The 27,839-nt window shown below is 45.5% G+C and overlaps 2 protein-coding genes across 3 annotated transcripts in view; both read left to right on the forward strand.

Moving 5' to 3' along the window:
• Positions 1–6,079, forward strand: part of SLC7A2 (solute carrier family 7 member 2) — a 60,951-nt gene extending 54,872 nt beyond the window's left edge. For both annotated transcript variants that reach the window (XM_072950391.1, XM_015249314.3), the window contains 2 exons: positions 2–110; positions 593–6,079. In XM_072950391.1, coding sequence (XP_072806492.1) covers positions 2–110; positions 593–789 — 306 coding nt within the window. In that variant the 3' untranslated portion in view covers positions 790–6,079. The remainder of the gene's footprint in view (position 1; positions 111–592) is intronic.
• Positions 6,080–13,217: 7,138 nt separating this feature from the next.
• PDGFRL (platelet derived growth factor receptor like) overlaps positions 13,218–27,839 on the forward strand; it is a 37,860-nt gene continuing 23,238 nt past the window's right edge. The window contains exons 1-2 of the mRNA XM_006198021.4: positions 13,218–13,417; positions 19,899–20,196. Of these exons, the coding sequence (XP_006198083.2) occupies positions 13,363–13,417; positions 19,899–20,196 (353 nt within the window). The 5' untranslated portion in view covers positions 13,218–13,362. The remainder of the gene's footprint in view (positions 13,418–19,898; positions 20,197–27,839) is intronic.

A 27,839-nucleotide genomic window follows, 5' to 3' on the forward strand; every position in this document is an offset into this window, starting at 1 on the left:
GGTTCCATTCTTACCGTTTTTGCCAGCCTTCAGCATCCTGGTGAACATTTACTTGATGGTCCAGTTGAGTGCAGACACCTGGGTCAGATTTAGTATTTGGATGGCACTTGGTAGGTGTCTTAATGTTTTCGCTTCCGGAACGTGGGCTCTCTCTTTCTGATGTCATGTGCTGTGGTTAGAGAAATGAGTCCCCTCGCCCTGCCTAGGAATAGTCTGTTTGCAGTTCCTTCCTCTGCGACTGTGATCATCCACCGCTTGTAGTTAGGGTGTATTTGAGACTTTCCCTCACATACACCTTTTGTAGTGTTGAGTTTTGAGAAAGTAAATATGATTTTTCTGCAACAGCTGAAAAACATTTATTGAGAGAAACATACACCTCTTTAAGATTAAGTGTTAAAAATGAAGATGCGCATTCTACTGGGAGAATGTTTATCAGAGACCTTTTTTCTGGGATACCCTGCCTTTGCACTGTGTCCTTCTAACGTAGCACAGAAAGAGAAGGCAAAAGGCCATTCTCTTCTATATCAAATTTTCCATACACAAAGTCATCCTTCAACACACCTAAAACATTGATTTTTTTTTTCTCTAAAAGGTTTCCTGATTTACTTCGCCTATGGCATTAGGCACAGCCTGGAGGGTAACTCAAGGGAGGACGAAGATGACGAAGATGATTATTCAGACAATCTTCATGCAGCAACAGAGGAAAAATCTGCCATGCAAGCCAATGACCATCACCAAAGGAACCTCAGTTTACCTTTCATATTCCACGAAAAGACGAGCGAATGCTAGTGGTGGCTGGTCCCCCGGCTCCAAGTATGTATCCCACATGGAGTGAACAGTGACAGGATGTCATCTGCACGCTAGGCTGTCACGGGTTTGCTGCAGACATGCTTCACCAAGATTTATGCCCGCTCACATGGATGACATCTCCTCACAGGGTGAATTGTGCATCTGGGGAAGCCTGAGCTCTCTCCTCAGTGATGAATTTCCCCCCAAATTGTGGGAGTGTGTGTATGTGTGTACGTGTATGTTGGAGGAATATCAATGTGGAAAGTTGTCGGTGTTTTACTGTCACTGCATTGCATTTTTCTGGCATCGTCATGAATTGGTGGCATATACTGCACATACTGAAAGGGAGGTAATCACCGAATAGAAAAGTACTTTTCTCTATGTGCCGGGTTGGGGAAATAACTGTTGCTTTTCCTTATTGGGCTTTTGTTAATGTCAGTTAGAACCTGTTAAAAATGCATTTACCCATCCTGGTGTCTGTCACTGGTCTGGAGTTAAGAGGAGGGCATAGGAAATGAGCCTTTTCTATAACTTACAGATGCTAGCAGTGGATTTAGTACAGATTTTTCTTCTGGAAGGTGTGACAGTTTGTGAAAACTTTAGCCAATAGAAGTGTGCGTGTCTGCTGGACCGTGCAGGTCAGGGGCAGCCTCCTGCGTCACCACGTGACAGGCACCCCTTCTCTGAGCACAGTGGTCCTTAAATGTGAGGCCTTCACCTGCTGTGAATGATTTATCTGCCCCCCCGCCCCCCGCCAGCAGTCCAGTGAGGGGCTCGAGAGAGGTGCTGTGATCTACTGGGGACCCTTTGTCCTAAAAAATGAAAGTGGTCCCCAGGACCAGGAGCTCGTGTAAGTGGCAAAGGTGAGGGTATATTTGAAAGTCAGAGTAGACATATGCTTGGATAAGTGGACCCCAAGCATCCTTGTTTTAAAAGTCACTTAAAATAAGCCAGTAGAATCTCCCAGATCACACAGTTGGTGGCCTGATTCATACTTTTCCCCATTACTTAATAAATAATCACAGATTTTTTTTTCCTAACCTTGTCAGGCACAGAATCCATTTCTTTGCTTCTGTTATTATTTTGTCTTGTCCTAGATATGAGGAGCTATGGTAGCAAATTCTGTCTTTACTATATGCAAAAGAGGAAGAAAGTGAAGGGATACGAGAAAACTCCCCTCTTCTAACTTTAAACTGCCTATTAAGATATTAAAGGGCATTTGACCCAGTTTGAGGGGTTCGGATCTAATTTGCCTCTGATGTTCCTTTTGGAAACATGTAAGGGATGTTTTTCTCCCCCCGTCCCATAATTGATTTAGCACTTTTTACTTCCTGTATTTTTAAATGACCACACTAAAGCTATTAACACAAGCTCCAGTATCCTACAAAAACCCATCAGGAGTTGGGAAATAAGAGTATTTTGGCAAAATACGTGATTATTTAAAACGTCAAGCCGAAAAATTAACCAAAGTGAATTAAAGCCATATAAACACAGTAACCTTTGTATGAATAAATGATTTGTTTTTATATGTGAGATTCTCTAATTACTGTATTTGTCTTCATAGGGTCTCTAATAGTGGACTATTTCTCTGCAGTGGGTTTTGCTTCTCATGAGCTATTTTTCTTACAAATAATTATGTGGTTCACTCAGCGAGACTAGCGACTAAACACTTATCTGCGTATGGGTTATATTTCCAGGATAAACATGATCGAGCCCAGGTGACCAGCTTAATCCAAAGGCAAGGAAAGCATTGGTTTTCTGTCAGCTCTTCCAAGAGATCAGTCATTTTACTGACATCATTAAAAAGCAAATTATAATTGTTTTGTCTAAGAGTTTATTGTGATTAAATATCAAACAAACAGGTAGAAAGCCTGGGTTTCTGGCTGCTAGTGTTGTGGCATCGCTTAGAGCTCAGTATGAACATTCCACAATGTCCAGGGTGCACACGGTAAAATCTGAAGCCCAGAATTCTTTCAAGCTGCATGTTTTACTGGAGAGGAAGTGTTGGCTATCCAACCGGTCACGTATCTTTGTAAGCACTAATCATAAGTCCTTGCTGTTACTGCAATATACTGAGAAGCCCTTTTCCTCTCTAATCAACCTAGAATAGTCCCTTCGCACCGGGAACAGGAAGACTTTCCTATGTGAATAGTAAACCTTTTACTGTAACAAAATCAAGATGTTTGGTTAGAACGTGACAGGCAGCTAAAACCACTACGCCCGCTGTGTTCAATTAGGAGCAGGATTTAGTTAAAAATTCTTTTTCTGCCTTGAAACACTTTGCAAACACAATTGTCTATGAAAAAATGCTTTTGTTCATGACTATGCTTTTTTGTGTGTGAAATGTATGTATGTGTGAGTGTGTGTATATATATACACGTATATATTTGTGTGTGTGTGTATTTCACATGTCAGTGTATGAGTCAGTTGGGTTATGGGGGCTTTGGAAATGATATTGTTGTCTAGACTTAAAAAACTCAACTGGTGGAGAAAAAAATAATGTTTTATTTTGATAGGTTTGCTTGTATAAAAACTTTAGGTTTTAAACTATTTTATAATAGACAGCGATCTTATATGTATATTTTCTATAGACAGATTCTTTAAGAAAGATGTATTTATAATGTTTCTAACATGAAATCACTGAAGTCTAGTACATTATAACAGGTGCTTGATAATCTGCTGTGGAGCTGGGCTGGGCCTTAGGGAATTTCTGCTTACTTGCTTCTGTTCCATCTTTTCTGGCTTCTCTGTCTTAGTTTGTACTTACTAGGAAAAGCCAGGACTACAAGCTCTTTTACCACCTCTCTGTTCCTACATTTGAATTCATAACCTTTGGAACGGAATGTTGTTTTTATTTTCTTGGGATGACCAGCATGTTCTGTATGGATTTGACTGGTCGTCAGTCACACTTATGTAAAGTCCTTTTCAGAAATTAAAAGATGCATATACATTTTCTTAATTGTGTTTGAGTAAAAAACCAGCTTAAATTACTTTTTTAAAATTTATTTTATTTCATTGTCGTTTTATTTTTTTGTAATGGAGGTATTGGGGATTGAACCCAGGGCCTCGTGCAAGCTAAGCATGCGTTCTACCACTGAGCTATTACCCTCCCCTTTAAGTTCCTTTTCTTGTTTGCACTAGAAAATATGCTCTCTGACCCAATTTCAGTGAGAAACTTCTTAGTAAAGCACCTTTATTTTATACTCTTAAAAAAAGGAATATTTGTGAATAACCACATGTAGGCCACATCTGCCCAACATTTAACAAGGCAGCTATGAAAATTCAAGTTAAAAACTATTTATTAGAAAACTTACATGAGAACTTTTGGTATAGACTGAAATACAAATGATGGCTCAATCACATTTTCCCGAGAGACGAACATCAGGTAAAAGTAAGACCAAAACATCATTTGAGGTATTTACATGAAAGAAAAACCTAACCTCGCCCTATATAAATCTTTGCTATTATCAACCACCGTTGGTAGAAAATATTTGTTTCAGAAATACCTTCCTTTAAAAGACTTCTTTTAATTTTTTCTGAATAAAGGACTTTTTAAACCTCTTAATTTTTAATATTAGCCAAAATATTTTCTAAGTCCTAAGTGTATACAGGGAGATGTTAAAGTCTTTCGAATTAGAATTTTTATTTACCAAATTATTTTCTAAACATACCTGAATGTTTAGCACGGAGAGTAAGGAAAAGTGATCGCCCTCTAGTGCTGACAATGGCAGAGGGAGCAGATTAGTCTTATCTTTTTTCCTCTTAGATCAGCATATTCTGCGATTATGACCCACATGATAAAATTATGCCAAGATTCCAACTCCCTGTTCCCTGTGATGTTGTTCCGGATGTTTCTGCCTGATTTCTCCTGATGCATTTCAAGCGACAATACTAATCAAACCAAAAATACAATTTCCACAGAATTTTAAAGGATGGGGTTTAGAGTGTATGTCACGGAGTATTAAAAATTCACATGATTAGTGTGAATTGGGGGGGTGGCAATTAACTGGGCTTTTTTGTGTGTTTTTGTTCTTTGGCTAGTGCCAAAATAGTGCCTTCTTTGTACATTTTCTCCTGAAATTTCCTAATTTGTCCTAAAACATCAAGGGAAAAAGTACCGAAGTTCACGTAGGAAATAATGCCAGCACAGGTCATTTTTCAGTCCCATAGATGTGAGAGGAAGGTTGCTTGACTTTGTTGCTTGGCTGAGTTTTTTTTTTTTTCCCCTCCTTGTATAATTATATTTAAACTTTTTTTTTTTATTGAAGTATAGTCATTGACAATGTGTCAGTTTCCGGTATACCATTTTTAAAATGACTTTCATGTTTCTGGATTTTGAGAGGCCTGATCTGTTATTGTTGTGGTTTTTGGTTCAGCGGTTGGTTTCTGTCACATTCATTATTGTTTGTGGGCAGACGGTGTAGTCTTGTTGATTTCCAATGCGTTTTTCTATGGCTCAACCCAACTGGCAACCCTGTTTGCTGGGAGCACTGCCTTAGCTTTTATTCACCATGGCTGAAGCCACTGCCACAGTCTCTGGTCTTAACAAGCCCTCACTGACCACTGACAGCCCCGTGGGGATCATAACCTGGACCCTGGGTCAGGAGCGCTGCAAGATGTGAGCATCTCTAGCCATCCTACTGGGTGGGGTCTGGGGATGACAGGGGAGGAGGTGTAGTGAAAAACTTCACGTGAAAGGAAGGTAGTTTGGGGCCTTAATTTCAGCTCCAAATATCCCATGACCCATCAAGGTAAATGATAAGGACCAAGGAACCTCTCTGACTCTTGGGAAGGATGTCTGTTTCCTGGAGCTGGCACTGTAGGTCCTGGCTTACTGTGACATCGCACGAGCATTAACAGCCTTGGGGTGGGGAGTGCATGGGCCAGGGCTCAGTCAGTAAAGAACCTTGTATTGCCAGCAGGGTAGGTTTCTCCGGCCCGTGTCTGGGGTTAACAGGCTCTTCATCTTTGCTGCCCAGTTGTCTTATTGCTTTATTTTGTCATCATTGTACTTAACAGAAAGTGTCGATAGGGCCTAAAACCCTACAGAAATTCTATGTCTATAAAAGCCAACAGATACATTGGTCTTATGCTAATGTAGAGATTTTTCTTTAGTAGGTAATTTTAAATTTAAATATTCTTAATGATGATCAGTGTCCCTTTTTACTTATAAAGTTGGATTATTTTTTAGAATTTATAATAAATAAAAACTATTGCTGCTTTACCACTGTAAAATATGCTTTCTAATGTGACCATGTATTTTTAAAATAAATTTTAATATGACTTATAATACTGTGGTATGCATGTGTATCATACTTACCTAAAGCATACATTTCACACATATCTAATTTAAACTGCTTTTTTATTTGGGAAGCTTTATAGCTCAGAAATACAGTACCATCTAAATGGAAACAATTATGTCATTAAGGACACTCACCTGGCAGCCTAGAGCCTACTGTATGACTACCGAGTCCTACAAAATAAAAGAGACATCTTCATGTATCCTCAGTCCTCGCAGCACATTACAAAAAGTCTCAGTTGCTCCTGCATCATGCCACCCCGGAACCACACACGTGGGGTCCCACCACTTCCACTGCCATTCAATGGACAAATCTCTTCGACATTGCTTTTGTGTGCAAGAAGCTCTTTGATATTCTTCTGACCAAATCATACCTTTTAGTAATTGGTGATCAGTTTGTATAACTAACAAATTTTTTTATGGTATAGGGAATAAATATTTTCCAACTTCAGCCTTCTTTACCCTTTGATGGGGAGGGAGGAGTCAAAGAGTCTTCTGACATGGCTCTAAGTTACTTAAAATTGCAACTCTCTTGAATTAGCTTATTTAGTTTTGAAATGTCATTGTGTATACACTTAAGTCCTGTTGATTCTTATAAATTGGAGGGAACACCATGCTGAATTAAATAAACTTTAGTATCAATTTAGCCTGCATTGAAAGTCAAGCTAAAACAGCAAAGTATTTCCCAAATGGAAACCTGAAGCCAGATTTATCTAATTGTTGGCTTGATTAAGATTGTTAACTAGGTCTTGAGGCCCCACCTCTGCGCTGGAACCACAGGATCACGTGAAGGAAAGTGATCCCTCGGAGCTGTGTCTGGGCAGTGGGTCCAGCCAGGAAGCCCTGGAGGTAGGAACACTATCTCCTTAGTGTTTTTTAAAGAAGGCCACAGATAGACTTCCATTCCAGGAAGCCCGTGTATTGCTGAGAGATTGTGCTGGTAAGCCCCCATCTGTCTGTCTGGAAAGAGAGATTCATTTCATCCCATAAACTATCTCCAAAAAATTGTCAAAGGACATACAAAAAATGACCAGTGTCTCATTATCTTAACTCGCCTTTTAAAGTAGGGCAAAGTGTGGGTGAAATTGTCTAGAAAGAAAATCAGCTCAATACTGATTTACTCACTCAAAACTTTCTTTTTAAAATTTATTTTAATTTTATTTTTTATTGAAGTGTAGTTGATTTACAATTTTAATTTCAGGTGTGCAGCAAAGTGATTCAGTTATACATATACATACATGTATATATTTCTTTTCAGATTCTTTTCCATTACATGTTATTATAAGAAATTGAATATGGTTCCCTGTGCTATACAATAGGTCCTTGTTTATCTATTTTATCTATAGTGGTGTGTCTGTTAATCTGAACTCCTAATCTATGCCCCACCTCCCACTGCCCTTCCCCCTTTGGTAACCATTGTCACCTGAACCTTTGTTGGTAACAGTTTCATAGCCCACTGTTAAATACTTTAAGGTGCTGGAGATTTCAAATGTCATAATCCCTGGTAAAGAATCCTTGTCACTCTCTACTAACCCTGGAGCTGTCAAAGTGAAGATGGAAACCCAAGCTGGAGACTGCCCTACCCAGGAGCACTACACAGCTCAGCGTGGGGCCGGATCTCCGGATGGGGGCAAGCTTATTTCCAGGCTCCATGTTCCCTAACCCACAAGTACACACTATCATCGAGATGATTCAGGTTTCGAGGGTCCCCCAGTGGCTGAGTCTCCCGGTCTCCAGAATCTCCCCCCATCTGCTCATTCAGACCTGATATTTCTTCAAGCAAAAACCGGCGGTTTCACCAAGTTGTAAATGGCTGATAGCAAATGATTTTCAGAAAGTGAGCAAATAGGCAGGAGAAAGCAAATGGCTCGGGAGAGAGGAAGCAGAAATGCAGGACACCGTTGAGCAAAAACAAAGCAAGGATAGGAGAGGATGGAAGTCCTCTTTTAAGTCACTGATATTTCAGCTGAGAGTTGTCCCTCTTCCCAGAGGCGTTTGGAGGCTGTCATAACTAGCCGAGGGCTAGAATGTCTTGGCAGCATGCTGCATCCCAAAGCTGGGAGAGCCATTTCTGCCTATCTATTTTAAGTAGACCAAGATTCTGGGATCCTTGCCTTGCCCTCTAGGACCATAAAAAAGCTCTGGCATTTATTTTAGAATGAGAGTCTTGGTGCTATATTTAAAACCACTAAAGCTAGCTCCTACTCAAGCCTTCAAACACTAATTTAAAAAAAAAATTCATCTTGATTGTATTTCGACGGTTAATGAAGACTAGTTAGAGAAGATGTCCTATTTTGGGCGAGAGGCAGTGGATGTCCAAAATATAGGCTGACTTTTTTTTCTTACCTAACAAATCCTAGACATTATTCACCACCTTGAAGGGGGAGAAAAGTAGAGGGAGCAGAGTAGGGAGACTTTTCAGGACAAAGCAGTCATAAACGATGACCATTATTTAAGATTTATGATGAAAATGTATGTATAAATAACTCACAAATGAATCATAATGGAAGCAGTGAAATTTCTCTTTGGCCTTTGGAAACCAGGAGGGGTTGCTGATACTGCTGCTTACCATCCCTCAGAAACACAGTGTGTATACCAGCTTGTGCTTCTGAAGAGAATGAGGAGAAATGTGCTTTTACAGACCTAAGTCTACATGTGCAGCCGGCTCCCCAGCTCCGGTCACACTCCCCCCTCCCCAGTCCCTCAATTCCTGGTTTTTGCTTCTCTCTGCTATTTTCTTTCCAAGTGTCCGTTTCTTATGCCGCCGATGCCACCGGCTGCTGCCCTTGCTCTCCAAACAATGCTGCACTCTCCCAAGTGTGACCGTGGTTCCCTGGACACTGTTTTTAAGAGGCTTTGTCTGTGCTGTCAGGCTCCCCTCTTCCTGCATCAGGAAGCAGCTGATGATTCGGGGGAGGCTTGGACCCTCTGATTTGTTTCATCCCTGAGCCACCACCATGCTTCATGAGGTTGGGGGTCAGTGGATTACAAACACTGAAGGTGAGTGCAAGAGTGTGGTGGAGGGAGCAGAGAGTCAACAGCTAAGAAAGAAAAAGTGAGTCTTGCAGGTAATATGGTCATTTATCTAAAATCCCAAGAGATCAATTGAAAACTGTTTGGACTATACTATGAGGGTCCACTAAGGTGACCAGATACAAGCATACAAAAATGAATCATGCTAGAAACCAGGCTTTATGTGGTGTCTGACTTAGAGCTGTAAGACAATACTTATTTTAATTGGCCATCGTGACAGCAATGGTTGGAGAAAGGATGGAAAAGATGAACACAGAGAATCTAATAATAAAATTCCTTCTCACCCTAGAGACAAGCAAATGGGTTTTTACAGTGAAACACAAGCAGTAAAAATGCAACTTGGGCAGTTTTAGTTTTCCCGTTCAGAGTCATCCTGTCATGGTCTCATTCGAGGATAACCAGCCTCGTGATTAATCAGCTACATGTCTTGGAATGCCCTTATATTTCTCGTAACCCTTGCTCCCATCCTAACAGACCGCTGCAGCGAAGTAGCACAGACTTGGGTTTACAGAACTCCAAAATTGTTGTCCTAATACCAACATCAACCAATTAAACAATTATAATAGAGACATAACAGTAGACTGGAACAAATGGAAAGATATATAACATTATGGCGCATCCGGGATGGGAAGACTCAATATTGTAAATAGGACCATTCTTCCCCTAAATATAAATTCAACACAATCATAATCAAAACACAATCAAGTTTTTATGGAGGTTGACAAGCTGACTCCAAACTTCACCTGCAAGGGAAAAATGTACGATAATAATTAACATAAGATCAATGATAGGGGGCATCTTTTGCCCAAACAAATAACTAAACATACTATAAATAAGTACCAATTCATGCAGTGTGCGATTTCTATAGGTAAAGAGATCAACAGAATACAAAAGAACTGAAACAGACCCATGTACATATGTAATTTAATCCACACTCAAAGTCAATTTCAAATAGATGGGAAAAGGACCAATCATTTAACAAATGATACTGTGCCACTGACCATCCAACTGGAAGCACATAAATTAGATCTCTAACTTGGCAATACCAAAAAAAAAATTATGGGTTGATTTAAACATTAAATATGAATGGCAAAATTATAGAAGTTTTAGATGAAAGTAGAAAATATGTAGTTTGATAATTTGTAGCACAGAAGGCCTACCTAAGGAGATATAAAACCCAGAAGCCATGAAAAAAGTTACTGAAAAACGTAATTGCTAAACATTTGTTGTAATTGCTTGAAGCAAGGCACCGTTAGCAAAGCTAAAACACGAGCAAAGGATTAGAAGAAAATGTCTGCAATTTGTGTAACACCCAAGAACTTATTAGCCAGGACATATTAAGATTGTATTACATTAAGACAATAATTAAAAAGAGCTCAGTTTTCCAAAATGCTCAATTTACAAACGCAGATGGCTAATACAAATATGATAAAAAGCTTGTCCTTAATAAAAGGACTGGGAATTGAAAGAACATAATGAGACCCCCTCCCCAGGTTGTAAAAATCAAATGGTTTCATCACATTCAGCACTGGTGGTGTGTGAAGAAATAGGTAGGCTCACGTGCTCCCGAAGAAAGTAGAACTGGCCATAAATAGGAACAGCTTTGTGGAACTGGCAGTATTAATCAGGAATGTTAAATATCACGGCCTTGCGGCGAATAATTTCACTTCTAGGTGTCTATGTTACAGAGATAGTCATGGACATAGAAACATTTGGATAAGGACAGTTACCACGATATTTTTTTGTAAGAGTTTAAAAAAACAAGCAAACTATCTATAAACAGCAAAATTTAAGCGATGGTGCATCTACTATGAAATATTTAATGGCTAGAAGGAGGGGTAAGGAACATGAAAGGATATTTTTCTTACTTTTATCATCTCCTGTCCTATATAATTCTGTGATGGTTTAAACTATTTTTAAATGGATTAAGTACTTAAAAAGAAACCAGTTCTTTTTAAGGCAAGGAAAGCACAGATGGAGTCACTGAGCACAGCTCTTGTTAACGCCAACCGCGTTCACCTGCGGGGCCGTCTGGTCTCCTGTGAACCAGCCGCAGGGGCTTGTGGGAAAAAGCTGCGGCGGGATTCCGGGCGCAGCGCGGCGCCGAGGCTCCCAGGGCATCTAAGCCTTCACGCCCGTCTGCGTTCGGCTTTTAAGAATTCATTAAAATTTTAGGTGTTTTCTCTTAATGGCTTGTTTTAACACAGCCGCCTACTCCTCCCCACTCCTGCAAACGGTGAGGCAGATTGTGTGTTCTCCCGGGAAGGCCTGGCAAGTCTGTGCATCTGGGCCCTTGGCCATCCTCGCTCTCTGCCGTCGAGCCTATGAGGTAAGTCACGAAGTGCTCGCCTCCAGTCTTGGGGGTTCGAGGGGGGCGGCTTTGTGGTCAGGCGGGCCCTGTATGAAAGCTCTCATGTGTAGTGATTCCAGCAGCTCGTTTTAACAAGTAGAGTGAGGGTTCAACCCGGAGACGTGGGAGTCAGACAAAACCCACATTACAGCTTCCTACCAGTTTGACTTTAGGCGTCCTCATCCATAAAATGGGGTCGATATCAAACACACAGCCGACCCCCTAGGCTTTTTGTTAACAGGAACAACAAGAAATGCACGGTTAAGGGTTTTATTGCTCTGCTTGGAACACAGTAAGTTCCTAATAAATAATTATTACTTTCCAGAAACAGGTCTTAGGATACAAAACTTAGTAAGACCCATTTCCTGCCCTTGAACTCAGGATTGTGCAGAAGCACAGCCAGACTGACAGCTACGTTCCGCATTTTGTGGTAGCTGCTCCCGTGAAGCATTCTACTGGGAAAGTGCTTAGCCCAGCTGGGAGGCGGTGAGGACAGAGCTAAGCCTGGTGGGATGAGTTAGGCCAGGGATTGGGGTGGGGAGGGGTGGCAAGAGGGCAGGCAGGTGGTGAAAGGAGGAAGGACTATTGGGGGTGGAGGGAGCAGGGGAGCAGTGGACTCTCATGGTGGCTGGGTGGGTGGGGGGTGGGCAGGGGGAGTGTGTCGTGTGTGTGGAGGACAGGGCAGGGAGCCGCTACTGAGAGAGGAAGCAGGAGACGCCAGCAAGGCTGGAGAACTGTTGTGAACCTCACTGGAGAGCCTTTAAAAGGTTTTAATCGGGTTGGATTATTTTAGAGTTGCATCTGAAGATGAATCTGATTGCTGGAGAAAGGAGGATTGAGGTGGACGGAGGGGCAGGGAGGCCCCCTAGAAGGCTGTGGCCACTTGCTGATGAAGATAACAGCCTGGGCAGGGGCAGTGAGGCCCGGGATGATGGTGAAGAGGGGTGGACTTGATGCATGGTCAGCAGATAGACCAGGCGGGACCGGGCCACCATGTGGAGTGAGGGGCAGGAGGTGTGGACTTAACCCTAGGCTCCAACAGAGTGAGAGCAAAGTTGTCAGCTTCATGGAGTCAGGGGCTGGTGTGGCTGCAGCTACTTGGGTTTGTTTTCTGGCACAATCCCTCCTGAACACCCAGGTGACTCTTACGTAAGGCAGTGGGACTTTGGAATAAAAGAGAAAAGGAGAAGTTTCTCCAAAACCGGACACTGGGGAAGGAGCTACCTGCGGGACCCTCTGAAGGCAGAGCAGCCTCCGGATTTGGAAGCCCCAGGGCCCTAACGTCTCAGCTGCAAGGGAGACAGACACCAGTGTCCAGCAGGCACACGGCTGGGTGCAAAGCCAGAAAAACTGGGGGCAGTGGTCTCGTGAGTGAGCGCAAGTGAGAGACCTTCTGGGAATGAAAACAAATACTTAAGGGACATTTTTTACAAAGTATTAAGGCTGTACCTGAGCAGGTGGGAAGAGCGCTGGTGACATTTGGACAATTATGATCAATTGTGATCCAATCAGTACCCCCAGGATTAGGCCGCGCCTTCTTGAAGCTGGTAAACTTGGTAAAACGCCTAGAACTGGAGAAGTTCGAAGACTGACTTTTAATTGACATTTCACCCTCATCCCTTGCTCTGTGCCTGGAAAAAGCGCTGCGCCTCACGGCTCCGCCAGGGGGCAGGAGAGGTCACATTACACAGAGAATTAAAAAAAAAAAAAAAAAAAGCCCAAAGTTTTCCCCCAAATCTGTGTTCTTCCTCATGAAACCGAATCCTCCAGCTGTGGCGTCCCAGGCGCCCGCCCCTCGCCCGCCGCCTCCCTTGGCGCCCCTGTCCTCACCCTGCGCTGTCCGTGCACCGCGGACCCGCTGTCCCCAGCGCCTCTGCCCCTTGCCTTGAAGATGAAGGTTTGGCTGCTGCTGGGTCTTCTGCTGGTGCACGAAGCGCTGGAGGATGGTGAGTGACTCTGGGTGCGGGTGCTACCCGGCTTGTGCCCTGACTTGATCCCCGATCCCCCCAGCCCTCGACGCCCTCCAGTTCTTCCTGTAACTTCTGACCTTCCGAGGCCCGGCCCTGGAGCCACTCCCTGCCCCGTGCACCTGCCCTCTCTTAATAGGGTCTCCTTGCGTCCCTCTCTCCACCTCCCCTCGGAGCCCCTGGGACGCTGGCAGCTGCCCCGGCCTTTAGGCTCCCCACCGGAACCGCTCCAGCGCTCCGGTAAAGCCGAGCATCCCCAGGCAGCGCCTGGTCCAGCCCCCAGTGTCAACGTGTCGGTCTGGGAGGCGGCGCGGGCTCGCGGATCGCTGCCACCTCCCTGCGATTTTCGCCCCGGGATTAGGATCTCTGCTTCTGAGGGTGGTGCCGCCGAGGCTGATTCCTTTGCAAAATTCGAAGTGTCCTCCTCCCCCATCTGCAGTCCTAGATTTGTTTCGTGTATCAACTCGGGCTTGAATCCTGCAAGATGTGCCTAAGTCTTAGACTCGATATTTCTGTATTAAACCTTTTCAAAACGACTCAAAACCCCACAGCTCTTACACTTCTATAATTGGAGGGGAAAATGAAGAAAATGATGTTTGTACAGTGGATGGGGGCCCTTGTGCCGCTACAGTTTTTTTTTTTTAATGTGTGCTGGTCCTGGGTCCACCCTGTTGTGTAGACTCAAACCACAGGGCCAGGCTCTTGTGCATGTGTGTGTATTGTTATATTTCTATTATCTGTATTTCTGTTGGCATTTTAATTCTTTTGTTGGCTACATTATTTATGCGATTGGTGGTACATTTGTACAGGTATACTTTGCATCCAGTACATCCTGGCATCCTGAAATCTTCCTTGGAATTCCACAGGTCCAGCCACTATTTCTGCTTAGTTTTGGTTGAAAACTAGCTTTTACTGTTATGCAACCTCACGCTGGAGCCAGCTCAACCTGGCCCACATTTTTATGCACTATTCAGTCCTGACCAGTTCCTTTCTTCCCCATGAAACCAGAAGCATTTGCCAGAAAAATACCACATTCTGGTTTGCAGAGTCCAGAGCAGTTGGGGGACTTGCAGCTGAGCATGTGGATCCTGAAGCTCGGAGCCCTGATGAATACCATGTAGGCAGTGCTTCTGCAGGGGGAGAACAGGTCCTTTTCACCCAGAGTTGGCATGAGTTTACGTTGTAAAATGCAATATTAAATTGCTCCTGGCAGGCCCTTGTATGTGACCCGCTGAAGGGACAGAAATGTAGCATTTGGTATCATTTTTTGAATAGGACAAGAGATGGTCAGACAAAATAATTTCAAGTGGCCCATTTACTTGCTTATCCAGTTCACCCAAGATGACTGCCTCAGGGGCTCAGGAGGCGGCCTCAACCTCTGCCTCCTTGATCTTCCCTGGCCAATGTGTGCCCAGCCCGTGGGAATGATTACAAACATCTGCCTGAATCAATTGGCATCTGTTTAAGTCTCAAATATAATTCATACAAACAATAAATATTTATGAGACAATGAGAGAAAGTTAAGACAGACTTTCTGGGGGCTGTTTTAATAGTCTGGGTCGAAGTGGATGTCAGGAGAAGAGCCTGGGTTTGGGGTCTGTTTTGAAGGTGAAGCAAAGAGGATTTGCTGCTGGACGTGGCTTTGGAGAGAAAGAAAAGAATCGTATGTGACCTGGAGGTTTTTGTCCTGAGCAACTAGGCGAAGAGAGTTGCCATTTACTGATAAGGGGACACCAGGGAAGGAGCTGATTTGAAAGGGCATCTAGAGGTCAGTGTGGGCAAGTCCAATTTGAGATGCTTGCTAGCCTTCCAAGCGGCAGTGCTGAGTAAGCAACAGGATATTCAGGTCTGGAGTTTAGAGGCAAAGCCGGGACAGGAACTGGGCCACACTCAGCACAGAATTGCTGTTAGCGCCAAGCGGCCTGGGTGAGGCCACTTGGAGACTGTGTGTAGGAGACTGAGAGGAGCTGTGAGGATTCAGCCCTTCAGACTCAGCTCAGGCAGGGAAGGAAGATGACAAAGGCCGCCTGACTGACCAAGAAGGAGTTGGCAGGGACGTAGGAGGAAAACCAAGACGGCGCCATGTCCTGGGAGCCAAGCAAATAAAGTGTTTCAAGAAGAGAGGGGTCGTTTTACAATATATACAAATACGGAATAGTATCTTGTACACCTGCAACTAATATGTCAATCGAGCTGTCAGTTACATCTCAGTTTAAGAAAGCATGACGAACTGTATTCTAAAAATGTTTGTTTGAGGTCTTTATCCTGAAATAGAAGTATCTAATGCTTAGAAGTTGCTCTTTTAAGAAAATGGCCGTTGAAGCCGTGGTAGGCAGGGCGTTTGGTGGTGGTGGTGGGGTGGTTATGGAAGGGAGAAGGGGAATGAAAGCCTCTCATTGTTGGATGTTTTCATCTCCCTACTGTCACTACTGCCTCGGCTTCACAGACTGGCTCTTGGGAAAGTGTGTGTGTTCCTGTGGGGTGCTGGCGTTTTGTGAGGAATGGATGAAATGAAAGAGGGGCACGTTTCTCAGTCTGAGGAGCCCCTGAGCTACTCAGCACATTCATAGTGTGGTTATGATGCGGCTCTTGAGTCAGGTCTTTTGCCTTAACAGCTCACGGGGAGGGAAAAAATGAACAGCTCCAGGTCTTTGATGTTAATGGCTGTGTTTACATGGAGTCCTCATCTCAGCAGCTGCCAGTGAGTCTTCTAATGAATTAATTTTCTCCTCCCGCACAATCTGACAGAATTAGAGAGGTTAATAGTCAGATCACCTTTGTTGAATAAGGATTGTTTGCAGTCCATCCTCAGCTGATGCTGAAGAGTTAAGAGCCCTTATCCTGAATACTTTTCTGGCTGGGTAACACTTACTCATTCCTTTTGGAGACGTGTTTGACCAGCGTCTCCTCACTTGGGGATTCTAATATGTGCCTTGGAAAAGCATTGCCAGCCCTTCCAGGAAGGCTGTGCCCTCATCCTGGGCATCAAGTTCTGTTTGACTTGGAACTCCTCGCCGGAGCCTGGGCCGACCACACAAAGAAACCACTTAGACAATGGTCCTGTGCGTGAGATTCGTGCCAGTGAAGGGCGGCGCTAATCTCTCGATGAACTGAAAGCAGCAACACGGACCAGAGAAGGCTCCAGACCTGATTTTCCCCTGCCTTCTTAGTAACCTGGGGTGAGCCACTTGGCACCTGTGGTTTCCATTTCTTTTTCACCTGTAAGTTAGGAAGAACAGTTGCTTTGCCTCCATCAAAACTTTATCGTAGAGATGACCATGAGACTTCATGGGACAACACAAAGCGATCAGCAGCCGCCCACTAGTGCTTATACTGGTGGGTCAGACACTAGTCTCAGAGTTTTAAGCATGTTAACTGACTTCATCCCCATGACAACCCACGAGACAATCATGAGGACCATGTGATTCTCAACTGACAGATGAGGAAATAGAGAAGGGACATCACTTCCCAAGGTCGCACAGTAAGTCAGTAATGACTTTCTATTCAGGACCTCAGGTCCATACTGATGTTTAATGGTTTGTGGATTTTGCCACCTATTTCTCCATAAAATATTCTGTGCCATAATCTCAAAAATGCAATGGTAATGGACTTTCACTTTTATGTCTACAAGACAAGTTCACATATTTTTAGGCCTTTGGGGAAAAAAACAAATTTACTTAGTCAAACTGAAGCATCATATTCTTTTAAAAAGTTAGACATGGGATTTGGAAATCGCTTAGTCCTGATGTCATGGGGGGCCACTAATCTGACTCCTCTAATTTAGTGTCATTGCCATCAATCCATGGGCAAGTCCACTGTATGGCAGCTGGACTAACTTATAGTTAAACCAGCTGATGGGCCTGTTTGGGCAAATGATTTTGCACACGCTGGAAGGCATAACATCCGTAATTAGGTAATCGATTGTTCTGGAGTAGCATCACCACACAGAATCTGAGGGCTTAGAAGTCAGGCAAGTTGCACGGGCGGTCTGAATTCCCCAGGATTTACAGACAGTTGTCATTGCCGATATGCTTGCATGGTAAAGAACACACACCAAATTAGACATCAGTTCAGAGGTCCGTGACTGTCACAGGCACTGTGGGAATAAAATGCTTTCAGGGCACGGATGACTTGCAGGGCTCACGGTTAGGCTTTTATTTTCTGCCTCAAGAAAGAGACAGTGACTTATACTCTGCTGCAACACTGAGGCTCCTGCTTCACAACCGATGTTGCTAGGTTAGTATATTTCTGTTCCCAGCGGTTACAACGCCTTCCCTTCTGGGAAGTTGGGGAAATGTGTGTGTGGGTGCCAATGCCCGCCCCCATCTGTCGTTAGAACCCTGGGGGTAAATACATGTGCAGGGCTGGGGGAGGTCTTCACGAAGGGCAGGTTCAGCAGCGGGCATCGGGGACTTGCCTTGGAGGCTGAGGCTGGAGGACACAGCCCTGCTCCCTGGAGGGACTGAGAAAGCTCAGCAGAGCCTGGGAGCGGGAGGGACCAGAGAGGGGGAAGGATGGGCAGGAAGGAGGTCACAGATGGACCTGGAGTCGTGGGAGGGATAGCTGGGCTCAGGGGGCAAGGCCGCTGACCCCAAAGAGGCAGCCAGTGAAGGAGTTGAGTGGGGGCTCAGTGGGATGAGTTCCAGAGTCTGGGCCAGGCTGAACCAAGGGTAGAGGCCAAATGGCTTCCATTTCCAAGGGCAACGTGCCCAGGAAGCCACAATTACTCATTGGACTGAGTTGCGTCCCCACCAGTTCAATTTCTGGTACAAATCTTAAGTGTGGCTCCGTGAAATGCTCACACATTGCACCTATGTGACCAGCCCAGATCAAGGCCAGCGATCCCTCTCCTGTCCCCTCCTGGTCATCCCCACCTGCTGAAGAACACCACCACCTGACTCTTAGCCTCAGAGATTCAGACCTGAAGTTTCTAAAAAATCAAGTTTCTGGTCTAGATAAGTCAGGAGACCTGCGTTTCCGCCATCCTCTGAGAAGGCATCTCCTGTAACGCTGGGCATGTGCTCCCCAAAGGCAGCCATCCCTTCGGGAGGGCGTGGCCACGGCAGGCCCAGCTGGCTCACCCCGTTTCACCGCCTGCCTGGCCCGCTGGTCTAAGAGCTTACAGCACTTGCCTGTTTCTATCTCTTGATTCCAATTCAGTGTCTTTGTACTTTTGATCACCCCAAGCCCTTTATACACCAAGGTAATACTAGATAATCAATACGAACGTCAAAGAGGGAAAAAATTATTTCCTTCCAATTTATCAGTTCCCCATTTTATACAAATGCCTGTAATTCCCTCAGTTGGCCAAGGCTTGTGTAGTTATCTATTCAAAATGTCTACAGGCTGTTTATGTGCATGGAGTGAAATGGGAGTCAGGAGAAATGAGTTTTACTCCCTCATTCTGCCACTAACCAGCTTTGTGCAATTTATTTAACTTCTAAGGCCTCCTTTTTTTTTTTTTTTTGAAATCTACAACATGAAAACTTAAACGATCTCTCAGGATCCTGTCAGCTGGGACGATGTGTAACTAACTCTGGGCTCACATCAAGGTCGCCTTTGGGCTGGTGCAGACAGCAGGGCAGACGAATCCTCCCCTTGGCTTCTCACCCTCGCTGGGTGGACACAGCGCACGGCCATGCCGGCGGGTGGACAGTGGAGATGTCTGGAGCCCAGAGGCATTCCCATGGCAGGACAGCGTTGTGTAGAGAAGGGGGAGAACAGCAGGAAGAAAATGGACTTGAAGTAGGTCAGTCCATTCCTATTTATCACCATTCGCCAGCAATTTTCAACAGTGCTGGTGACACAATCCTCCTGCTCCTGGTGCATTTTAAGTTCTAAACCATTGCTACAGTTACCGTTGAGTTTGAGTAACGTATATGTGGCTTTAAATGAGCACAGGATTCAGACTTATTTCTTTGTAAGCCTGTGTCCTACATGGATGCTGTCAGCCCTGACACAGACGACACTGTGCGCACTCATCTGGGAGGAAGTTCGTGATGGTTGGAAATCTTCTGAGCGTGCTTGCAGCGTCGCTGCGTCTCCATTCCCTGAAGACTACATATTCCTGCGTTTAAACAGTAGTTTCAACATGAGTAATGACAGTACTGAGATTGCAAGGACCAGAAACAGACCTTGAAGAGGCTTTGGTTCTGCCATCCTGGTGGCCGCTTTAGAGCTAGTGAGTCTGAGTGTGCAGCACAAGGAAAAGTAGTTTTGTTTGGGAAGCGTGAATTGATAAAATATTTTGCTGAATTTGAACAAAATCTTTGAAGCTGAAATCTGTTCTCTTTCAGTTACTAACTGGTTTAAAGAATGAACCAAGGAAATATTGATTATACCTGAGAATAATTTTGACATAAGGGGAGGAGGGTATTGAAAAGTGATCTGTTTTAGGGGCTGAACATTCTGGGTGTGTTAACCTCCAAAGCTCATTTTCCTCTCCTCACGTTTGTCCCAGTCACTGGCCAACATCTCCCCAAGAACAAGCGTCCAAAGGAGCCAGGAGAGAACAGAATCAAGCCTGCCAACAAAAAGGTGAAGCCCAAAATTCCTAAAATAAAGGACAGGCTCTCAGCGGATTCAACGCCAAAGACACCATCTATAATGATGCAAATGATGGACAAAGGACGCTTCCAGAAGCCCGCTGCCACCCTGAGTCTGACGGCGGGGCAAACACTAGAGCTTCGATGTAAAGGGAATAAAATCGGATGGAGCTATCCCGCCTACCTTGACACCTTCAAGGACACCCGCCTCAGGTAAGCTTGTGTTTGGGTTGTTTTTTTTTTTGACTTGTGTTGGATCAAGGGTTTGTTTTGCTCCCTTGTGGAATATCGCTTGGTTTCTGACATCTACCGTTTCGCTCTAGTAGCTTATACGAGTGGAAGCTCAGTGAGCAAAAGCTCTCGATTTTATTTCCTCACCCAGTTAAAAATAATTATTGCGAATCCTACCAACATTGGTTAAACCAGTGAATTTTTATAGGAAGCCGTATGACAGGTAATTGAAACGGTGGTGCACAGAGAGAGAAATTTCAGAATTTATTTTGTAAATAGTAACAGACTCGATGCTCTATGTCAATTTTTTAAGTAATTGTACTGAAAACTGAAATGACCTTCCAGGAGGTTCCTGTGGCCAGAGACCAGTTTAAACTATGTGTGACCTTTTCAACTGCTTCTGATTCGTTGTACTTCCCCAAGTATATAACTTTTATATTCTGAGGCATCTATTGGTAAGAAGGCCAAAGATTTCTCCTATCTGAATAAGTACCTTCAGGAAGCGCAGTTTTTGTTCAGGAAAAGTGCTTAAGATGAAAGGCAGGGAAACGGCATGTTTTAGAGGGTGCCAGGAAGGGCGAGGGGGCTGTGAGGCATGTGTATCTTTGGGGAAGCCCCCTTCACTCCCTGAAGAATGAAGGGAATTGGACAGTGTGCTTCCTAAGATTCTTTCCAGACCTTTTGTCACGTGATACGGGATAGAGAAAAAGAGGAGATGGTCTGCTTGGGGTGAGTGGAGTGGGAGAAAGAAAGAACGTGGCTCTCAGACATCCATCCCAAACTCTGCATGTTCAAAATACCTTCCTATTTCCACACAAACACCACCTCCACAGATCTCCATCCCCTTCGAGGACACTACCATCCGCTCAGTTGCTCAGCCTGAAAACTGGGGAGCATCCTTGCCACCTTCCTCCCTCTCTCCCTCCCTACATCCAATCAGTCACCAAGTTCAGTTACTTCAGCTTTCTTAAGAGCTGTAAACCTGTCCTCTTTCCATCGCTGGTGTCGCTACCCCAGCCCCAGACGTGTTACCCTGTATCACCATTACTGCATAGGTCCCCCTCCATCCTCCTGCGCAGCTGGAACCAAGTTTAAAAGGTGCACATCTGATGGTGTCACCCGCCTACTCAACACTCAGTGGGTGGCAAGGTCTAACATCCTCACACGACTCTTCAAGACCTTCCCTGATCCTGTCTCTCTGGAGTCACCCCTATGCCTAGGTTATTGTCTCTGCTTCCACTGGCCCGGGTTCCCGTGACATCGTCAAAAGCACCAAGCTCCTGGAGGCCTAAACCCTGCTGCTTTCATTGTCTGGACCACTCGGGGCCCTCTTCACCTGGCTGACTTCAGCCTCAGGGTCACTTTTTCTGGGAAGCTCGTGTCAGGCTTCCCTCGGTTTGCGTCCTCATGGCCCCCTGCACATCCTCTGTTGAGCATCCTTCATGCCTCTAACTCCTTTGTTTTGTTTTTTAAATCTGTTTTTCACTGGAACTTAGTTGAGTGCTTGGCATTTAGCTTTATCTGCTGAATGATTGGATGACAGACTCCCCTGCTTCTTTCTCACACACAGACGCCTTGGAGAATAAATAAATTAATATATTTGTGTAAGTAGTACCCCTCTATCTTTCTGACCTCTTGTGTTAAGCCCTCTTTCACATTTTATTCTGAAGATGCCCTTCTGGCTCCATGTGATGGCAGTGTAGCTTTTTTTCTGAAGGGTTATCAGGCTGGGTGAGGAGTAGCGGGCGGGAGAATGAGACTGCTTTTCCCATTTTTATCTCCACCCTTGATGTTTGTGTGTGTGTGGTGGGGGGTGTATCTATTGCTTGGGTCAAATCTCTCTGGATTTACTACCAGGTCCCTTTTAAATGACTTAATTTACCAAAGTCAAATTTACATGTTTTTTTTTTTTAAAAAACCAGAGTTGAGCTGATTTAAGTTATTTGGAACAGTTAGTCATTGAATTATACAAACTATCCTAAACCTAAATGATTTGGCCCTTGAAGATTTCATATTTTCTAGGAGTATTTTCAAAGTTACATTGGCCAAAATATGTTAAAAAAAAAATCTTAAGGACTCAAAGTGAAGTGAACATGAGTCTGAATTGAAGAGAAATGTCCCAGAGCTGAAAAAACCAATTTTGACTTAGCATTAAATAGTATTCATTCAAAGCACAGTTAGGGCTTTATAAGAAAGTGAAGACAGATGTGGGACCCCAAGGACTTGATGGAAAAATGTGAAAAATGTGGAAAACATCTAGTCATGACTCCATATCAAACAACGACAAAAATCACGATTTATTCGACACCAGAGATTCAACAAATCGGCCCTTGACAGCCTTCCCGGAACACGGGGCCTTTGGATAGAGCAGTATTCATCCTGTGTTTTCTTTTCCCGTGGAATGAGTTCTCTCCAGTGTTCTGATGGTGTTCTGAAAGTCTGCTCATTTTAAGCAATTTGGGTAGCTTTCCAGAACTAAGTTTGCCTGCTGCCACATTTGTCCACATTTAATCTTCTGACCAGAAGAGGGGCGTGTTAGGGGGCAGAGGTCAGGCTGAGGCACGGCTGTGTGGGAACCCAGCTGCTACCACTGACCTGCAGGGTGATCGTTGATCAGTAATCTCCCTAGAACCCAGTTTCCTCACCTGGAGTATGGAGATAATATTATCTCCAGTAAGCGTTGCCTGGCCCACGGCAAATGTTCAATAAACTGTAACTAGCTGTTACTGGGCAACACGTATTTCTCAAGGACAGTAATCCAAGTGATCTTTGGGGACAGTTAATTCTGACCGGGAGTCACACAAATGAGGGAGCTGTGCACAGCCAGTGTGGCCTCTGATGTGGAAGGTCCAAGAACGTTCGTACCTCCCTTCCCCACTTTCATTTAGTTGAGCATTTCTTTGCCATCTGGGCCTGTGTTCCTCTGCCCTCCTGAAAGTGTAAGCCCCTTGAGGGCAAATACCCCATCTGATTGGTTCAGGCTCAGACTCCAGCACCCAAAACAGGGCATGACATCTTCCAGAAGTCAGGAAATTTTTTTTTTTGGTTTTCCCCAAGGGTTTAGAGGCTACATCAGAAGTCAGTTTCTAGTCATGCATTCATTCAACATTAAAGGTTGTTATACTTAGCGTGAACGTGTGTGCTGTGTGCTTTGGGAAGAGGTAATGGCAAAGCATGACTGTACCTGACAGGGGGCTGTGCCCTGGGATCGTGCCCCGTTATCCCCCGCCTTTGTTGTACATTGACCTCCAGGAGCCATTAGTCAGTTGACCCCCTCAACCTTCTCCCTCTTTACCCACCTGCGTCCTTCTGTCTCCACTTCTTCCTCTCTTCATCTCAGACTCGAGTCTGTCATTTCTCCTGAACTCTTCTTGTCTGTCTGTTTTGTTGGGGGAAGTAATTAGGTTTATTTATTTATTATTTTGTTAATGGAGGTACTGGGGATTGAACCCAGGGCCTCATGCATGCTAAGGACGTGCTCTACCACTGAGCTGTACCCTCCCCTCTCTACTGAACTCTTAAATGCATCCTAAGTTATTCTGCCCTCTCTTTTCCCTTCTTTCCCTCTTGGAAGTGCCCAACCCCACACGAGCCTGACTGCCGACCTTCCCCGGTCAGCACGTGGACCCTGAGCCCCACCGGAGGAAGGCATGCAGCTGGCGGGATGGTGCCCGGGGTCTGTGGTCACCTCCCGGGCACCTGGCCAAGCGGAACCTGCTGCTCTAGTGAGGTCACTTCTCTCTTCTTGGCCCTCTGACCTGCCCCATCTTTCACTCTCAGCGGTCAAAATTAGCACTCAGTTCACTGAGACGCTGGGGCCCTAGCCCTGCCTGAATGTCCTCATCACATCTCCTGGCCTCCCTGCTCTCACAGCTGCAGTGGAGGGAGGCTGTGGCATCTTGACAGAGGCCAGAGCTCCATCTGTGCCCTGGATCTCATCCTGTAGGCCTCCTCAGGAACCTTAAGAATCAGGTACTGCCTCCCTGTTCTGCGTCTTCAACCTCCCCTTCGCAGTGAGCTCCTTTCCCTAAGTCTCCGTGCTGAGAAACGTCACATGGCCCCACGTCCCCTCCAGCCGCCCTCCCGTCCCCTCTCGTACCTTCCCAGCCAGGCCCCTTGGAGGAGTCCCTTTAGTCTCAGTGTCTCCACTCCTCCTGTTCACTCTGCAATCCTCCACCTGACTTCTGCCCCACAACTCCACATGCGTTATCACCAAGGTCAAGGTCACTCAGTGCAGAGTTCTTTCAGTTCCCTGTGGCTGGCCCACCAGGTCCATCTAGCAGATGGCAACGCCCTCTTGGCTTCCACAAGCCGCATCCTGCCGTCTTCCTCCACCTCGCTCACCCTCCTTGCAGTTTCCCACGCCGGCTCGACCCTCTCCTCTCCCAGACGTGAAATTCTGGTCCTGGGCCTCTTATCACCACATCCCTCCATTTATCTCCTGTTAGAGTAAATGCTTCTCTTGAGCTCAGGATCCCCACTGCCTCTCACCTGCCTGGAACTTTCATGAGTCTCTCTTGAAACATAAGCACCTAAAACTGAGCCCATGACCTTCCCGCACACCTGGTCATCCCCGCGTCCTTCGCTTCAGGGAAGGGCACTGACTCCATCCGGTTACCCTTGACCAGAGGCCTCGGAATCACCTTGGACTCTTCCCTTTTACATCCACCTCCCGTCAACCCCCGTGCCCTGCCGACGCCATTGCTCCATGATTACTTCGAGCACCTCAGCACCACCCGTCTGTCTGCCAGCAGTAGTCACAGATCTGGCATCTCTGTACCTGATCTCGAACCCGACCTCATTCCTCCCCATGGCAGTCAGATCCTTCACAGAAGCACATCTGGCTGTGTGGCGTTCCTGCTGCAGGCCCTTCAGGAGAGCCATTCTGTTGCCCTCAGAATACCGTTGATGCTCCTCCCCCAGCCCACAGGCCCAGGCATATCCCGTCCTGTTTCTCCCTCCGCCCCCCAACCCACTTCACCTCACTCTCTTGCTGTCCACACTCCAGGCTCCACGGGCTTTTCTGATGCCCAGACATTCCAAACCCCATCCTTCCTGGGGCCTTGGCCCATTTGGGTCCTCCAGCCTGTCTTGCCCTCACTGGAATAGCTGCACCCCGTCCTTCAGATGCAGTCCTGTCACATCCTCAGGGGGCCTTCCTGGCCGTCAGCCCCCAGCGTCCACCAGGCCCCAGTTACACGTTCTCCCTGACACACTTGCCATCAGTGGTGGGATGACTGTTTCCTTGGTCATCTGTGTTATGTGTGTGTCCCTGGCTTGGCTGTAGGCTTGGCAGAGATGGTGTCTGTGTATTCACTGTTGTTTCCGCAGCACTGTGCCTGGCTCCCCGTAGCTCCTCCCTGAGTACTTCAGTGAGAGGAGGGGCTGGGGCAGGGAGCCTGGAGGGGACGTGAGTCAGGGCCCTGTGATCGTGACACCTGTGACTGTGCGAACAAGCTCACTGAACTTCAGAGCCCAAAGCAGTCTTTTTGGTTTTCACACATGAGCCCCTCTGTAACAGATGAGGAAACTGGCAGTCAAAGGTGGTATATGACTGGTCCAGAGTAATAGACTGGTGGGTGGCAGCCTGAGTCTAAACCCGGGCCTCCTGGTTCCCGACGTAGAGCTGCTGCTGTGTTCACCTGTAGTTCTCGGAAGCATGTCTGGGGGGAGACGTTGAGACTGAAGGACATTCTAGACTTAATGAAGTGGTAGCTTCAGGGAAGGCAGATTTGTTGTCTACTTTCCTCCTTCCTTCTTGCCTTCCTTCCTTCTTTCTTTTTAGCTCTTTGGATGCTAGTTAACAAATCTGATATATAAGGTTAAGATTCAAAACAGAAGTGAAAAGGATATGCTCTTCCAGACCGCTGCATTTCTTGCTGGGGTAGCTTTGAGTAGAAAGTGGTTGAAATTTCACATTGATTTAGGATGACTTTTTGGATATGAGAACGTTAAAACATTACACTGGGCTGTTTGGAAAGGAGAACTCTGTCAGAGGCCCGTAAATGATCCTTCATCCTAAAAGGTGGACTTGGACCACACCAGGGGAGGGAGCCAAGATGACCTGTGCTCTCTGGTGGCTCCTACGGGGCTTCCTTAGAATTGGCAGGCGCATGTCATAGGAAGGTCCACTAGATGGCAGCCTTGAGCTGTGCTACGATTGTCACCCTTTCACCAGTTAAAGAAACACTTCAAATGAGGATGGACTGGGTGAAATAATTGCACACTTTGTGCTTTTGCACAAATTCTTTCATCCTTTTAGGCAACTCTGTGGTCACAGTTTCAAGTTACATCTTCAACAATGAAGAATTCAGTTTCCTAACAAATAGGTAAAAAGAAGGGTGGGTGTGTGTGAGCCTGTGCCCACGTGAGGATAAATTCACTGAAGGCTCTGAGTTCTTCTGAGCTGGAGGAATGAGCTGAAGGTTCTGTATGTCCAGATGCTGAGACTGATTCTGATTTTAATTCCCGACTCAGTCCATCCCAATCACGGGGATCGCCACTCTCTTTTGAGACCAGAAACAGCAAAGACTTTTTTTTTCTCGAGGAGAGTTGTCACCACTTTGCTGTTTCCTGACTCCTCTGCTCCCCCTCCTTCCTGTTCTGCTTTTCATCCATCTTCCCGCCTCTGCCCTCCCTTCATCAGTTCTGGTCCTCTCTTCCAACAACTTTTTTTTTTTTTTGTATCCATGATATTCAAGCCCTGGGCTGGGCAGAAGCTGGAGATACGATGATGAGTGAGACACAACCTCTGAACCTACAGAGCTCCCAGCCTTGTGGGAAGACAGGCTACTTAGCAAGCAGTGTTAATAGGCAGCGGTGTGAATGCCTTGCCAGCAGAAGTACAGGTTCCGGGAGGAGAAGACTCACGCTAACAGGTGAAGGCTGAGAGTTAGCCAGGTAACACAGGGAGAGGAGTGTCGGAAACTTCCAGAAGGAAGGACCAGCATGAGGAGCTGAGAGAGTGTAGCCCCTGGAGCACTGAGAGTTGGTTGGGGAGAGATGGGGTGGTTCCCGGCAGGGGAGGAGAAAGGAGGTGACCAAGGAGAGAGGATGCTGGAAGGTGAGCGGGAGTCAGACCAGGGATGATGGCCTTGTCCGCCATACAGGGGAATTTTAGGATTTAGAAATCTAAGGGCAACTGTGCATGGTTGACTTAAAGCCTTTATAAATAGACACACTTGGGAGGTACAGAGGGATCCACTCCCTACCCCTCAGTGTGAGGGCTGGTCCTCCTCACTGCCTTTAGGAAAAGATACCACTTCCTGGCCTCAGGTGGACCACTCTCCCTCCATGCACCTTAGACCCATTTCCTGCAAACCAGGGTCTATAGATATTCTTGGACCTAAGATTTCTTTGCAAAATATATATTTAAAATTTTTTGTTTTTATTTTGTTGATAATATAAAAAGCATTAATATAAGAACGTTCTGGACCATGGGCTCGACCCCTGGTGAGTGATCAACACCATCCATTTCTGTCTTCCCTGGAAACACTGTTTCTTCAGACTCATCCTAACACACTTCCAGAGTTTAGAGCAGAGGAATTCTTGGCACAACACTGAGCCAAGGGAGGACGCAAGAAACAGCTTAGCACAAGTGGCCTCGATAATGGCTTAAATATAAA

This window comes from Vicugna pacos, chromosome 26 (assembly GCF_048564905.1).
Source record: "Vicugna pacos chromosome 26, VicPac4, whole genome shotgun sequence".
Taxonomy (NCBI): Eukaryota; Metazoa; Chordata; class Mammalia; order Artiodactyla; family Camelidae; genus Vicugna; species Vicugna pacos.